Below are 15,908 nucleotides of genomic sequence, written 5' to 3'. Positions count from 1 at the left end.
ATAATCTCTATTGTTTTAATGGGAGAATGGCGGATCTAGCTCCCCCAAGTTTAAGTCTCAGAGTCGAAAACCTCGCCCCAAGTTCATAGATTCATCTGCCCCCAACCTCCTTCGACGATTTATATTCAACTAGATAAACCTTTCCTCTATATGTGTTGTTCTTCTACTATTTTGTATTCATCAGGCACCAAACATAGACGAAAAAAAAACATAAGCAAAAAAAACAAGTTACAAACTGATTAATAAAGGTTAAGCAAAAATAAAATAAAATAAAGGCTAAGCAAAGCCACCAATCTATCTATCTTCTATAATACTCCCCCCTCCGTTCCTTAATGTTACATATTCTAAATTTTTCACACGTTTTAATAAAACACATTATATTTACATATTTTTTTGTGTTTATCTTTTTTTCATAATTTTAAGCCAATAAAAATTCAACTAGAACAATTAAGTTTTTTGAAGTTTGCAATTAGTTAATAAAATATGCATAGGAAATGTAAAAAATGGAACTTTTTGAAACAATTTTTTTCTAAAATATGTAACTTTAAAGAACGGAGGGAGTAATAAAGTAGGGTATTCTCCATTCTCCTGCTACCACGTGTCGACACACCATGTATTTTCGATTTTTGCTTCCTGCCGGTCTCTACATCCTTTTATTTAAACTGGGCTTTTATTTATTTTGGCCCAAACTTTTGCAAACCCTTTAGAAACCAAAATGGGATTAGGGTTCCCCCTCTGTCTTCCTCTGCGCTGCGACAGAAGCTTAAAGTGACGATCCGATCTACATAACGTCTGCACCATCCATAACTCAGAGGTTTTGGCAATGGCGAGATTCAACACCAGTAGATTCCTCACACCATCGAGGCAAGAGAAAATCATAAGCTGCATATGGTATTTGGTCGTATTTGTTTCCTTCATCATTTGTTTTCGTTTAAGTGAATTATATAGCTTGAGCAGTAGCAAATATTGTTTCTTTCTGTTCTTTATATTTGGTACGAAATTGCTTTTGTTCTTTTGTAAGGTCTCTGGATCACTGATTGTTACCTTCTTTTTTGTTTCAAGTACTTCCCTTTATAAGAAATCTTTTGTTTGCTCTATAAATCTCTCCAAAACCATTAAATTGCATCCTTTATTTTTATTCTGCAGATGGTACTCCGAGAAGACTGTGTTGCTGAGTTAAACAATTACATAGACCCTCTCTACCGGTAACTCACCACTATTCTTCTCTTTTTTAGCTCTATTCATGTTTAGTCTGATGTTCCTAATCAATTCATAAGCTCTCTTTCTGAGTTCCGGTTTTGTCGGCTCTCATGTATTCAAACAGGAGAATTTAGATGGAAAACTTCTGACTTGCATTTTGGAGGTTGATGGTAAGCTGAATCCATGAAAGTGCAGTACCGAATCAGGTGCTTCAATTATGCTATTCTACTTTATATATATAATGCTCACTTTACGACTAGAAAGGTACTTTAGGTTGTCTAATCTCTAAAAAAACAATAAGCTTGAAGGCAGAGTCCTGGGCACAGTATCATCTATTTGAAAGTCATGTTACATACTCACATGACTGGGTCTAGATGAAAAGGATCATGGCACCATCTTTAACACATAGATATATATATAAATATTTGGACTGCCGGACACTAACTCCGAACCGTTTTGTGGTGTTGATGCAGGCAGGGTCTTAAGAACGCTGATTAGCAGAGCATACTTGATGATTTAAACAAGCATGACCCAGGGTTCACACAGCCCTCTGTTTCAGAGGCAAGGCCACAAGTGGTTCCAACCAACCTGGACTGCCGCTGGTAATCACTAATCCGGGTACAACAACTGTTTTTTTTTATCACGCTGCTTTCTCAGCCTTCATTTAATTGTTTTTTCTAACTTATGTTTCTCTCAAGTCAATTACACTTAACAAATATGCTCATGGTGTGCAGAATGTGTCGATTTTGGCCTAATTAGAGGTCTTCGTCCAAAATCACATTTTGGGTATGATATTCTTTCATCTAGAAGCTTTTATGTATTTTTGTGTGTGTTGTTCCTATTATGTGCGCCTATTCCTTGCTTTGACGTTTTTTTCCTTACTTTTAGGTTCAAGTTTGGTACCATGCATGCTGGTACTGGTCAGTAGGAAGGTCAGTAATTTATGTTCTATTCTTCAAGTGTTGTTTTAATGTCAACCAAGACATAGTAATATTCTCAAAAGTGGACGTGTTTATATAACAGACTTTGGACGCTATAATTTTGTTGATGAGCTCGAGATTCTGAAACGGTCGACCATGAATCCTTTGGTGTTGGGTGCCACATCTGGCAGTGACCTACAATATAACGCAGTACAGTGGTGTTAGGAAACTGGAGACTGTTACAGTGGCGGAGGTGAATGCCTACGTTCTGAACTCGCCCCTAAGAAGATTTACTGATCCAAAGGGGTCAGCTGGTCAGGAAACCCAACAAGAAAGGCCCGAAGAGCTTAGTTTCCTTCATGGAGCACTGTCATTAAACCACTCTATCGTTACTCCCAGTGCTTAATATTATTTCTATAAATCTTATGCTATGCAAATAAGGGATTGGGCACTTTGCGTTTTTGTCTCACTTCTGATTTTGATACTTCCTGAATTTTTTTTGCTTTTTTAAATATGAATTACTTCTTAGTTTCCACATAAATTCAAATGTTCAGCCTTTGTTATTTATCTACTGACATTATATGCCATACATTATTTGTCAAAGTAGCCACCTTGGCCGCACTAAGAGCATCATTATCCCTGAAACTCATTAAGGGTTACTTAAATTTTTTTTTTGTCTGATTTAAAAATAAAAAAAATAAAAATGGGAACCAATCGCGGGCTGCCACGTATAAGTGGGCCTCACGAACAGTGCCAGAAACGAACAAAGCACGTTCTTTATTTTGCATACAGAAGGTAAAATTTGCCAAAATAGAATTAAAAGAGTCACATATTGTCCCCTAATAATTATTTTGGAAATTCTTGTCCACTTAGAATAAATATTAATGTTAACCCCATTCTAACCCTCTAATTATACAATTATAAATTTTCTAAAAACAAACTAATTAAAAACAAATTTTAGTATTAATTTTACTTAAAAGAATTACAGAAACAATGTTGGTCGTTCAGCCTCTCTAGTAGCCGGCTTACTTCTGCCTCAATGCATTCTTCCTAGCGTTTTCAGGTCAATCTGAACATTATTAATTTCGAGGCAATAGGATTGTAGTTTCAAGTATGACATCTTTCTGATTTAGATATTTCAATCTCACATTCACTTGTCTTCATGTTGGTTTTTGAGATTGCACTGCATATTTTGTGTTGAAAATTTCATGTTTGTCTGTTAAATGTCAAGGATAGTGCTTTGCCTTGTGTTAATTCCTGACTGAGAATATTACCTTTTTTTTTTTAATTTGGATTAGTGATTGCTGGAAAATCAGCTTTAGTGTTCGTAGATGGAATCTGGGTTGTTGTTTATTATTCAGGGACAATAGAATACTTTGAATAATATGCTTCTGTTTTTGTGCTATATACTTTGGATAAACATTGACAAAGAACAGAGTGTGTGCATCTGAGGAGCTTGTATCAGTTTAAAATTAGTGAACCGAATTGTTACAAGGCAGAAGATATTTGTATAATAATAGCATAGGAGCAATAGTCTCATTGCTTAGATAGTTTACGTTGATGATGGTCACACATTGCTTTTCATCTTTCTCCCTTCCTTGTAAACATTTGTATAATATTTTTTCTCGCCTGAACACGTAAAGACAATACTGATTTGACAGGTTATGCATCATGAAATCGAACGGGCTGTCGCAAATGATAGATCAAGTGCTCTAAAGGAATGTCATGTATCAGGAAGGCTAGAAGAAAAAGAAATGGAGAGTGAGACAAGACTCCTGACAGAGTTAACTTACGACTTGGACATATCCAACACATAAACATTCAACATTGCGAAGTCTGCTCACTCGGGACTTGTCAACATTGTGAGGCTAGACTTCACATCAAACCATGGAAGCAATTCACACACTTGTATCTACAGATTAGGGTTCATGGCTGTGAACTAGACTCACTCTCTACTGTTCATGCTTTATCTGATGTTCCACGTTGAACTCATCTTCCCTTTGTAACACTTCCTCATATGTATCTTTTTTCTTACTTATGTGGAATAGGAAACACATCACTTTTATCTTATGGGCAAATATTGTTGAGCCTATCAGTTGTCGTGCTCTATGATTCATTCATTATTAAGATCTTTATCCAACATAAAAAGAAAAAAGAACAGATGCAAAATCTCCAGAAATGTTGAAAACATGAACAAAATAGCTCATGTGTGGCCATCGACAGCTTAAGAATTTTTTGGAACTGCATGGTCTGCAACTTGGGATCATTGATGGGTTTGCAGGGATTCCATGACCCGATGAGGTGGCCTCCATATACGAGAATGTGAAGCTCTCGTTTTTCTTTAAAAACAAGACACATGAGGAGTAGAAACATGATTTTTTTCCTGTGTTGGTCCACTCGGGTTTAGTCTTGGTAACGTTGACGAGCTGGTTGCCAACAAGTCTATATCACAATTCACACATGTATTGCTCTGGTTTGACTAGATATGTAAATACCAAAAAAAAAGTTAGCCTTCTCTAGAGTCGAACTTAGGATATAGACATCAAACTATTCTCTCTTACCATTAGACCACGACAATGTATTAATATGTATTTGCAAATCATTCACTAATATATCGTTGTGGAAGAAGAAGAATTTGGTCAATCTTTTGCAAAAATAAGAAAAGGAAAGTAATAAAAATTTAAAAGATCTTCAAAATATTTTCTAACCATTTTTTTAGCTAGATTTTCGGATATTAGTTACAAATTTATTAGAAATCACATTATACAAAGTTAGAAAAGAGATGAAGTGGTAGATATGAAAAAATGAGATCGTAGATAAAGGAAAAAGGTGAAGAAAGTATGTTCTGCCGCGGCAGATGTGAGAAGTTTTATTATGCCTTATAATCTACCAAATATACAGAACGTAGAAGGAAATGTAGATTTGTTATTCTGTCTTAGTAGGTCGAAGTGTTTTCGGTGTATTGTGCATTCTACGTTGGATAGATCATTGTGTCTTAGGTAGACTGTATATTCTAAATCGTCGTAGATGGTAGATTTGATATTCTAACACCTTTTAGCCCATTTTTAAACTTATTTTTTTAATCCAAAAATATTTTTCATATATGCACATGCTTGACTACTTCATGTTTTATATTTTTCTTATTATTTTTGCATTGTAAATATATTGGTATGAATTTTTATTTACAAAAAAGATAGTGAAAGTCCAAAAGTGACAAAATTTGATTCAGTACTAAGGGGACAATAGTTTAATTTACTTGTTCATTTTTCCCAAAATTCCCATACAGAAGAGCCGTATATCTCCAATTTCTATGGGGCCCAGACCACAAGAACTTTTTTTTTTATGCGATAAAGATACTCTAACAATGGAATGTATCCAAAGAAAACCTAATATTTAAACATCTGAGGCAACATGTTTCTTAGTAGCCTTGCTCTAATTCGACTTGATATTTCCCGTAATCCGCGTCAATATTCTCATCTCAGTTAATAGAATTTGCTTCAAAGTGCTATCTGTTAATAATAGCAGATAAAAAAACACCCTCGTGTTCTACACTTTTTTCGTTTTAAAAGTATATGAATTTCATTATAAAAATGAGATTGTTTGCTTATTACAAAAATGTATATAAATTTCACTAAACAACTCTGACTTATGAGTCCATCATCTCTAATTAGCCTTAGAAGAAGGTTTGTATCTCTATCGTTTACCAATATGGCATAACCATATTATGCAGAGAATGATATATATAGGACAAACTTGAATGGAAATAAATAAAACCATAAAAGATCAATTTTATAAACAAATCGGAATATCTTTGCACGGAATACATGTAAAACAGCTCTCATGTTACATAACAATCCTCATGACAACAGTGTGGACAATAACATGTCATCCAATAACATAAATAATTGATGCAACTTATGCTACTATTACAAGAAAGAGAGAAAAAAATTTTGTACTTCAGAAAAAAAATTTGTACTTCAGAAAAACCATCTCCCACAAACAAATATGTAACTGAAATCCTTGAAATGATTGAAAATAAGAACTCATCAATGTCTTTGCCACTTTCCCTGAATCAATTCTTCTTTCTAGATAAATCAGACGAGAACTGCCAACCAAAAAAAAAGAAATCACACCACTATTGGAAAACTATAAATAACATTTTCCATACCTCACGTCCAAGTGTTAATTTGCAATGCCACTAAGATACTCAACAATCATTGTGCTACACAAGTTATCGACGCTCCACGCGTATCGCAGACAAACCACTAAATTATATTGTAACTCCTACTTCCTGATTCATTATAATGTCTTATTAAATTTCATGACCAGAGAAAACATAAGCTGAGCAATTTTGCACGTTATAAAGTGCACCTGCCCTTTCTTTATGAACCATACGTCCACTACATCTTACAGATGCAAATATTCCAACTCCTAGTCATTTTTAGTAATTTGTAACAAAACACTAAGATCAAACCACTCAACTAAGAAGTAACGAAACCATCAGACACACCACACTTTCTGTGACAATTTTTTTTTGTGTAGAACAACTTCCGGCACAAGAATACTCTGTCTGATGAGGTTCATACGTGTACCTTTAATTACAGTGCATGCATGGTCACATCAATGTTAAAAGAAACTCAAAAGTCAATCCGTCCTTGCCGTTACTAATCAAAGCCCCTCAGGACATCCATAAGTTGTACAACCGAGCATTTACTAAAACTCCATAACCTTATTACATCATCTAGTTGCACAGAAAAACAACATAGACTAGAAACTGTATAAATTAATACTCGATATATTAATACGCAATAAATTAATAATTTTCTCCTGTCCAAACTGGTTCAAAATATGACACAAATCGATAAAATAATAAGATAGTATTTTTTTAAAAGAAAATTATAGGTAAATATATTGTCACATTAAAATTATAAATTAATAATTTATCTGTATATATTTTTTATATTTACAAATAAAATATTATATTAAGTTAACACTTAATATATATAGTTTGATGAGATTTAGTAAAACTATATCTAAAACCACATTTGAAATCTATGAAACATATTTTATATGCACCAAATAATATAATAAAAACAAGATGAATGTTGAATTTCAAAAAATTAATTAATTTATATGCAAAAATAAAACATTTTCTTATTTTTTTAAAAAATATATATTTAAGATAAACAAATTCTAAAAAAATTGATTAAGATAGAAAGATTTAAAAATATTTTTTTTCTAAATTAATAACTTTATAAATTAGTAAAATCTCATAGTCCCATTATTATAAATTTATAGTTTTATTGTATCTAAACCATAATTTTTTACAGAGAATAATATCTCACCACACACAACCACCAATACAAACACACAAAACCAACCCAAACAAATAAAAATAATTTGCAAAAAAATATAATGACATTTCGCATGGATGTCACTACTAGATAATCAAAAAAGCAAACACAAGCATTACATGTTTCTGTTTTTGAACAACAATTTTACTTTATGTTTTAATTTCAACTAACATTTAAATCTGTACTATCAACTATTTTTTTTTTTTTGAATCGATCAATGAGAACCAGTGACAGTACTATCACTAACTACTACCAAATGATTCACGAAAACAATTTTGAAATCATTAGAGAATAAAAAATATGAATCCGGCCCTCCACTAGTGATTTTATATAATCAATGTTTAAGCAAAAAAAATCTAAAAGCCATTCTTGATAGTATAAAAATAGATACAGTTGATCAAGTCCGTATCACTGAAGAACGCAAGAAAACGTATGAACTGGGAACCGTAAGCACACCATTAGACCACTCAACCTTTCCCCAAACTTGACCATTTTGGCGCTTTTCAAGCGCAACCAATGCACAACAAATAGTCTTTTCTTGACAATTACGACGAAGACGAGGCTGCGCCAACTTGTCCCACATGATTAAGAGTTTCCCACAGTAATTAACTGTTTCAATCAAACCACTACGATAATTCTTATTGAATGAAGACAACCCCTTGACCTGTTTCCACTTGTTACACTCTTTGTCATACCACATGCAACTTTTCGCACGACAAGCGTAATATATATTACCTACCATACACCTACTGTCACCCTCGCGTGCTTTTGGCGTAGCTTTCCACTTACGTGTTTTCGGATCATAGACAGAGTCTTTCTCCTCGTTACTCCTAACGTAAAGCTTCCCTTGGGTAATCTCTATTTTTCTAATCACTGAAGAGAACCGAAGCTCGTCTCCAGGGTCAGGTAAAGGCTCCCATGTTCGAGCCTTTATATCCAAAACCTCACCCCAGCTTTCCGCGGATTCATTTGCCTTGCAACCTCCAAATACGTATATCTTCCCGTGGAGTACGCACGCAACTGGATTCACTCGAGCTACAGTCATACTAGGTGCGTTACTCCATAAAACGTTCTCATTGTGGCGGACTAACATGACTTGGGACGGAGGATAACGTTGTCTGAGTGCGTAGATATCTGAACCCACCCTACGAAGGAACAATGGTTCTCGAGAAGCATAGGAAGAAGGAACTTGTACCAATGTAGCTTTCTTCTTCTCGATTTGATCAGGTTGTATCCAGAGGGTGAACCATGAGGGAAGAGGACGGTCGGGAAGCTGTAAACATATAGAAAAGAGCGATTCTTGTGTTTTGTGGTGAAACCGTGCGTGGTTGAGCTCAATGGATAAGATAAGAGAGCGAAAGGACTTGGAGACTAGGGAGAGTATAGGGTAGTAGGATTTGGATACGCGCGCTAAGCAGTTTAGAATGATCACATCAGGAAGCGACAAAAACGACGGTGGAGATGGATTCGGTTTCATCTTTTTCCACGGTGGTTCGACTGCCGCAGAGGCTGCGGCTTGAACCGAAGAGTGTAGCATTAGGGTAAAACACACGAATATGTTAGGAGCTTAAGTATATAAAAATACCTTTGTTTTATATATTGAAAACTCACCCCTTGATTTTTGTTTAACATCTAGTCGATCCGGTTTAGAAATTAAAACACAAAGAGAACCCAATATATATTGGTCGAAGCTGTAGCTTTCTGTTTTTTGCTCTAAGATTTAGGCTTTAAATTTTTAGCTTTGGCTTTTATTTATTTTGTTGTAGAAATTTTTTCAGAGCACTAAATAAAAACTCTAGAGAAAGTGTTTTCTAAAGCTAATATATTTCCTATTTTAATGTTTTGACTTTGGATTCTATTTTAAATATAAAAGCATGATTGCTTTTAAAAATAACTGTAGAAATTAAAAGTCTGTCTACAGCTTCGGAAATAAAAGCACAATTGCTTTAAAAGATGACTCTAAAAATTAAAAAGGCCGTCCACAACTTCTACAGTCATTATCAATCACCCACATACTCTAGTTGATGACTATTAGAAAAATAATAGAAACTAAAGGGAAAAGAATGACTATGAACAAAGAATGAAAAGCAAAAACATGATCATAATTGATCAAATCTGCAACACTAATGACCCTTTAATTGTATATGAAATTCTAAGTCAGGAGAACTAAAAGGGACAAAAATTCCCTAAAAAGCACTTTTTCAGTTTTTTCATAAAAATAGCATTTAAAAAGAAAAATGATCAAATTTTTTTTATTAAAGTGTGGAAAAACATTTATACCTTAGGGTTAACTAATCTAAACTTAGTGTTTATAATTAAAGAGTGAAGTTTTGAGAATATGGTTTCAAATTTTAAGAAAAAAAATATTAAAATTTTCAAAATAGAAAGAAACTATTTTAGTCAATTTCCTCTTTCATAACTATTTTTTGACAAAAACTTAAAAAATGTTATTCGAGAGAATTGCCCAAAACTCATTGGCAATGGTTTTTTAAAAAGGACCATTAGAGCATGATTTTTGGGGATTTCTTAGCGTAGGGTTTTTAGCGGAATATAAGACCACATCCGACGGATCCAATAAGGAGGTTATTAGGAAAAACACAAAAAAAATAAATCAAAAATGTATTAAAGGAGCAGAACCGGTGTGAAACATGAGACTTTAAGAATCACTAAACACCTCATACTTGGCCATTTTGTATTGGCTATTCAAAAGGGGAAAAAAATCCCCTCTCTCTCTCTCTCCTTCTTTCTCTTTTGGCCAAGAACACGTAAAAGAGTTGAAGCTGTTCGTCGTGCTGCTGATGGAAGCGCTTTTGAGAAATGGTACTGCTCTCACCTCTCTCATAAAGTCTTAATTTTTTTTGATTCGTAGATTCAAGTTTTCTTAGGGTTCAATCTAGATTCGTGATACTCTGTTTTGGGCTTTGATTCCAGTGAAGAAAGTGGAGTTATGATCGCGAAGGGAAGTGAAGAGATTCAAGTGCGTTTCGAGTGGAAATATCGATGATGATATATCGAAACCAAGCTTTGAAGATGAACCTAGATCACCTTTTGTCTTCTTCTAGTACGGTACCCAAAACCTTCCTCTGTTACTTCTCTGAGTAGTATCTTCCTTTATTTAGAGAGGATTTTGAAAAGCTACGATGGGAACATGGTTGATGCTAGCAGAATATGTTTCATTGTGTGGAAGAACATGTCAGAAGAGGTATCAGTTTATTCACAATCACTTAAAAACTTAATTTTTCCTCTTCAAACCTTTATTTATATGCTTGGTTTTTGCAAATTCTGCAAATCAAATGCTCTACCGTATTCTCGTACGAATCCAAATTGAGATTTACTGTCTATTGTTGTGTCCCAATCCAAATTGAAATTCTGCCTTGTGCGCTCTTCACGAGCAAAACGCTGGTTAAGCTGACACTGGGATCACATATTGATCTTGGGAACATTCCTCCAGGTGTGTCTCTTCCAGCGCTCAAGAGTCTCTTCATCAACACCATCTTTTTCACTTATGGAGATTTGTGTAATGTGCTTCTTCCTGGTTGCCCAGTACTCGAGGAGCTGTCTGTACGTCATGTGAATTGTGAAAGAATCCCATTCTGCATATCCAGTAGAAGCATCAAGAAACTATCAGTTTACTACAACTTTGAGACTGTGATTACAGATATGTCCGGCATGTCATCTGATTCTTACTCCTGCTTCTGCTGATGTAAGTTTTTACTTAACATAACTCATTAAAAAAAACATTCTCAATATTGATGCTTATATGTGTGTGTGATGATGTTTCAGGTGATTTCTCCATGTGTTAAACGCGGAATATCTCTACCGGTGTTCAAGAATCTGGTTGCCTTACCTTATTTTCCTTCCTTCATGTTTCAGGCCCTATTGAAGAAGACGCTGGCTTGAGAGATTTAATCAGCTGGCTTCCTGAAGAGGTTCTAGGCAGCATCTTGTCCTTACTTCCGACGAAACAAGCCGCATCAACATCTGTACTTGCTAAAAAGTGGAGGCATGTGTGATGATGGTAATATATTGTAAACTCATGGCGCTCGTTGGAGCTGCAGCATCCAAGTGCTAGACCGATTTCGTTTCTTACTTCTAGCTAGACTTTCATCATAAACTTTTTTTTTTTGTTAAACGTATCTAATTCATAGGCAAGATCATGATGTGAATCACTCAGTGTGCTAGTTTGCACCACTTACAAATCATGGCAAAACTACTTTACTACAGTTAATTATGTTCAAATACATTATCTAGTTGAAAACCATTTCTCTTTATAAGCTTTACAATATTGGTTATCAAGAGAGTCGGATCTATTGGTTATCACGGTTGAAAACCATTTCTCTTTATAAGCTTTGCAATATGAGTTGATGCTATGAAAACCATTTCTCTTTCGAGTGAAGCATTTTTTTTCTTTACATGCTTTATAAGATTATTTTGTTAACCATTTCTCTTACCATTTCACAAGTGATGAGTTACCATTTCTCTTACCATTTCGAGTGAAGCACAAGTGTAGTTACCATTTCATTTTTCAAATCAAGATTTCAACTAATCGGTTTTTTCTGGTTTATGATTTGTATTTATATTTTTAATATGCTTTTATGTAATTTTTATTTAAATTTTTATGTATGTTTTTCTTTCATGTTATAAAATCCAATCATTCAACTTTTAAAAAATATAAAAAAAAAATAAAAAATTTTAAGAACCTCAAAGAAGTTCTCCCATTGGAGCATAAAATTTTTAATTACATTAACAAGGGTTCTAAACTTTTCAAATCACAAAATTAATTACTAAACTATTCATTAGAACCCTTAATGGGCTCTTACCAATGGAGTTGCTCTAATAAACTGTCTCTTAATTTTTAACTAAAAAAGTTAAGAGTCAGCTCTTAAATAAGATGTTTAAGAGTTGGTTCTTAACTTTTTTAGTTAAAAGTTAATAGACGGTTTCTTATATTCCGCTAAGAACCTCCGATAAACATGCTCTTATAGTTGATCAAAGGAAGGTCACCAGCCCAAACAAGAAAACATATGAACTGGAACCCTATGTACAACTGCAAAAAATGTACAATCTCTCCTCAAACTTCATCATCAGTGCGTTTTCTAAGTGCAATCACCGCACGCCAACGATATTAATATTGACGATCGGGATGCACAAACTTGTCCCACAATATTATTTAAGAATTAAGAGTTTCGCATGCTAGTTAACTATATCAATCACATTACCGAGATAATTTTCTGCACCGTAAAGGTACCATACATTCTTTACCAAAAAGAAACACATAGGCTTCTTATACATTATTCCATTTTTTTTTCTCGGATCGTAAACATAATCCATCTTCTCGTGGTTATAAGGTAAACCTACCTTACTTTGCATATAACCTCTATTGTTTTAATGGGAGAATCGAGGATCTAGCTCCCCCCCAAGTTTAAGTCTTAGAGTCGAAAACCTCGCCTCAAGTTCATAGATTTATCTGCCCCCAACCTCCTTTGACGATTTATATTCAACTAGTTAAACATTTCCTCTAATGTGTTGTTCTTCTACTATTTTGTAGTCATCAGCACTAAAAAACCATTAGAGAAAAAACAAGTTGCAAACTGATTAATAAAGGCTAAGCAAAGCTACCAATAGTTTTATATAACCAATGTTTAAACAAATAAATCTAAAAGCCATTCCCGACAGAAAAAAAGTAGATACAATTGATCAAATCCGTATCACGGAAGAACGCAAGAAAACGTATGAACTGGGAACCGTAAGCACAACATTAGACCACTCAACCTTCCCCCAAACTTGACCATTTTGGCGCTTTTCAAGCGCAACCAAAGCACAACAAATAGTTTTTTCTTCTTCACAATTCGCAAACTTGTCCCACAAGATTAAAAGTTTCCCACAGTATTCAACTGTTTTAATCAAACCACGACGACAACTCCTATTGAATGAAGACAACCCCTTGACATGTTTCCACTCGTTACCCTCTTTGTCATACCACATGCAACATTCCCTACGACAAGAGTAATTTATATTACCTACCATACACCTACTGTCACCCTCGCGTGCTTTTGCCGTAGCTTTCCACTTACGTGTTTTCGGATCATAGACAGAGTCTTTCTCGTCGTTGCTCCTAACGAGGAGCTTCCCTCTGATAATCTTTATTTTTCTAATCACTGAAGAGAACCGGAGCTCGTCTCCGGGGTCAGGTAAAGGCTCCCATGTTCGAGTCTCTGTATCGAAAACCTCACCCCAGCTTTTCGCGGATTTATTTGCATTGCACCCTCCCATTACGTATATCTTCCCGTGGAGTACGCATGCAGCGGGATTCACTCGAGCGACAGTCATGTTAGGTGTGTTACGCCATATATATCTCTCTTTATTGCGGACTAGCATGAACGGGGACGGGGGATAGCGTTGTCTTAATGCATAGATATCTGAACCAACCGTACGGACTAACAATGGTTCTTTAGGAGCATAGGAAGAGGGTACTTGTACCAAGGTAGCTTTCTTCTTCTTCATATTCTCTTCCTCGGTTTGATAAGGTTTTATCCAGAGGGTGAACCATGAGGGAAGAGGACGGTCAGGAAGCTGCAAACATATATAAAATAACTTTTCTCGTGTTTTGTGGTAAGACCGTGCGTGGTTGAGCTTTCTAGATAAGATGAGAGAGCGAAAGGTCTTGGAGACTAGGGAGAGTATAGGGTAGTAGGACTTGGATATGCAGGCTAAGCAGTTTAGTATTATTACATCTGGAAGCGACGAAAACGACGGTGGAGATGGATTCGGTTTCCTCTTTTTCCACCGTGGTTCGACTACCGCAGAGGCGGCGGCTTGAACCGAAGAGTCTATCATTATACTATAGGCTAAACACACGATTAGGTTAGGTACGTAAGTGAATAAATACCTTTGTTTTATATATTGAAAACTCATCCCTTGATTTATTATAATATCTAGTCGATCCGGTTTAGAAATCTATAAAATTATTTACAAAGTAAGTTTTTGGAATTGAACTCTCACGTTAAAAGTTAGAGTAGTTAATATCGTTTATATCCTTAATGAATAAAATTTATAATTAAATTAAAAAATAAAAAGAAATTTTAATTTATTTGATTAGATAATTGATTGAAATTAATAATAGTAAGAATTATCCAAAATCTGAAAATATAATTTTAAAAAGAGATAATTTATGTATATATTGTATTGTTATCTGAAAAAGTCTTTTAGTAAAAAGTTAAAAACATGAATTATATAACTAAATATTAATCAAATAAAATTGTTAATTATATAATTAAAAATAGAATATTGAATTAACCAAAATCTAAAATATACTTTAAAAAAAGGGTTTTTTGCAGAATTGACCTATAACTTAAAGTCAAACACAAAACTAACCTCCTTTTTTTTTGAAAATTGGTTTTGCCCTATTCACCCCACAAGTTCATATAATTTACGAAAATGCCATCAATTTTTTTTTTCTTTTTTTTTCGAAAATGACATTTTTACTCTCTCACCCTCATCATCTTCAAGTAATTACAAGATTGCCATTGTCATCAATACCACAACCACCATGAACAACCAATTTGAAGCTCTTAATGCTCCCAAAATCGATTTACCCTTCTTCTTTTTCCATTCTTGTGAACTAAACACAACATATCTCTCACTTTCTCTCCACAATGAGCTAAAAAAACCCAAGATTTTGATTCTAAATTTTTTATGGTTCATAGAGTCATAGAAGCTAACGATTCTGGGTGGGTTACTTTCGTTTGTGATTATGTGTGCTTGGAGAAGCCTTACGTATGCTAAGGAACTTATCTCACCAATTTAAGGTATGACATCGATTTTTTTCCAGATCTGTTCGTCAGACGACTTACTTGGGAAGTCGCCTGGCTGTAGACAACTTACCTGGAAGTCGTCTGGTCAACGCAGAGGTTATTTTTGCAATTGACTTTGAAATCTATAACCTGAGACGACTGAAAGTTAAGTCGTATGTTTTTGTTTGGTTTCAAAAAAATTTCCAAAGAACCTAGACGACTTACATTTCAGTCGTCATAGGTTAGTTTTGCATTTGACTGCATAATTTCAGAAGTTTGACTTCCCCAGACGACTTACATTTCAGTCGTCTGGCGAAAATTAAAATAATAATATTTTTTTTAAAGTAGACGACTTACAGTTAAGTCGTCATAGGTTAGTTTTGCAATCGAAAAAAAAAACTTCAAAATTTAATTATACACAGACGACTTATACTTCAGTCGTCCACGAGACGACTTACTTGTAAGTCGTCCAGGATTTTTTTCTGAGATTCTGGTCAAACCTCGTAAATCCTGGACGACTTACATTTCAGTCGTCTCGTGGACGACTGAATTATAAGTCGTCTGTATATAATTAAATCTTGAAGTTTTTTTTTCAATTGCAAAACTAACCTATGACGACTTAACTGTAAGTCGTCTACTTT

At 34.5% G+C, this 15,908-nt stretch overlaps 2 protein-coding genes and 2 long non-coding RNA genes across 5 annotated transcripts; 2 read left to right on the top strand and 2 right to left on the bottom strand.

The window, feature by feature from the left end:
- The first annotated feature begins 717 nt into the window (after positions 1–717).
- On the top strand, positions 718–2,618 carry LOC125583421. The gene is made up of 5 exons (XR_007320421.1): positions 718–1,205; positions 1,325–1,406; positions 1,674–1,986; positions 2,089–2,132; positions 2,224–2,618. It is a non-coding gene; the product is annotated as an uncharacterized LOC125583421 (long non-coding RNA).
- Positions 2,619–7,324: 4,706 nt separating this feature from the next.
- LOC106425514 (F-box/kelch-repeat protein At4g39753) lies at positions 7,325–9,356 on the bottom strand. Its single transcript, XM_022688340.2, has one exon. The coding sequence runs from the start codon at positions 9,009–9,011 to the stop codon at positions 7,872–7,874; it is 1,140 nt and encodes a 379-aa protein (XP_022544061.2). The 5' UTR covers positions 9,012–9,356; the 3' UTR covers positions 7,325–7,871.
- A 760-nt stretch (positions 9,357–10,116) lies between these two features.
- LOC106382604 lies at positions 10,117–11,743 on the top strand. 2 transcript variants are annotated; one of them, XR_001276917.3, is made up of 4 exons: positions 10,118–10,294; positions 10,406–10,676; positions 10,926–11,177; positions 11,258–11,743. It is a non-coding gene; the product is annotated as an uncharacterized LOC106382604 (long non-coding RNA). The 2 variants fall into 2 exon arrangements; XR_001276916.3 differs by having other exon boundaries at positions 10,117–10,294; positions 10,406–11,177.
- Positions 11,744–13,083: 1,340 nt separating this feature from the next.
- On the bottom strand, positions 13,084–14,451 carry LOC106378940 (F-box/kelch-repeat protein At4g39753-like). The gene has a single exon (XM_022697887.2). It carries the CDS (start codon positions 14,387–14,389, stop codon positions 13,172–13,174), a length of 1,218 nt encoding a protein of 405 aa, XP_022553608.2. The 5' UTR covers positions 14,390–14,451; the 3' UTR covers positions 13,084–13,171.
- Between the last annotated feature and the right edge of the window lie 1,457 nt (positions 14,452–15,908).

Source organism: Brassica napus, chromosome C3 (assembly GCF_020379485.1).
Source record: "Brassica napus cultivar Da-Ae chromosome C3, Da-Ae, whole genome shotgun sequence".
NCBI classification, from domain to species: domain Eukaryota; kingdom Viridiplantae; phylum Streptophyta; class Magnoliopsida; order Brassicales; family Brassicaceae; genus Brassica; species Brassica napus.
The sequence above is the reverse complement of the archived record's forward strand: the minus strand, read 5'-3'. Positions and strand labels throughout refer to the sequence as shown.

What these genes read in the sequence shown, in the direction of transcription:
- LOC106425514 (XM_022688340.2), bottom strand. Translation starts at nt 9,011, where the DNA reads ATGCTACACTCTTCGGTTCAAGCCGCAGCCTCTGCGGCAGTCGAACCA.
- LOC106378940 (XM_022697887.2), bottom strand. Translation starts at nt 14,389, where the DNA reads ATGAGTTTTCAATATATAAAACAAAGGTATTTATTCACTTACGTACCT.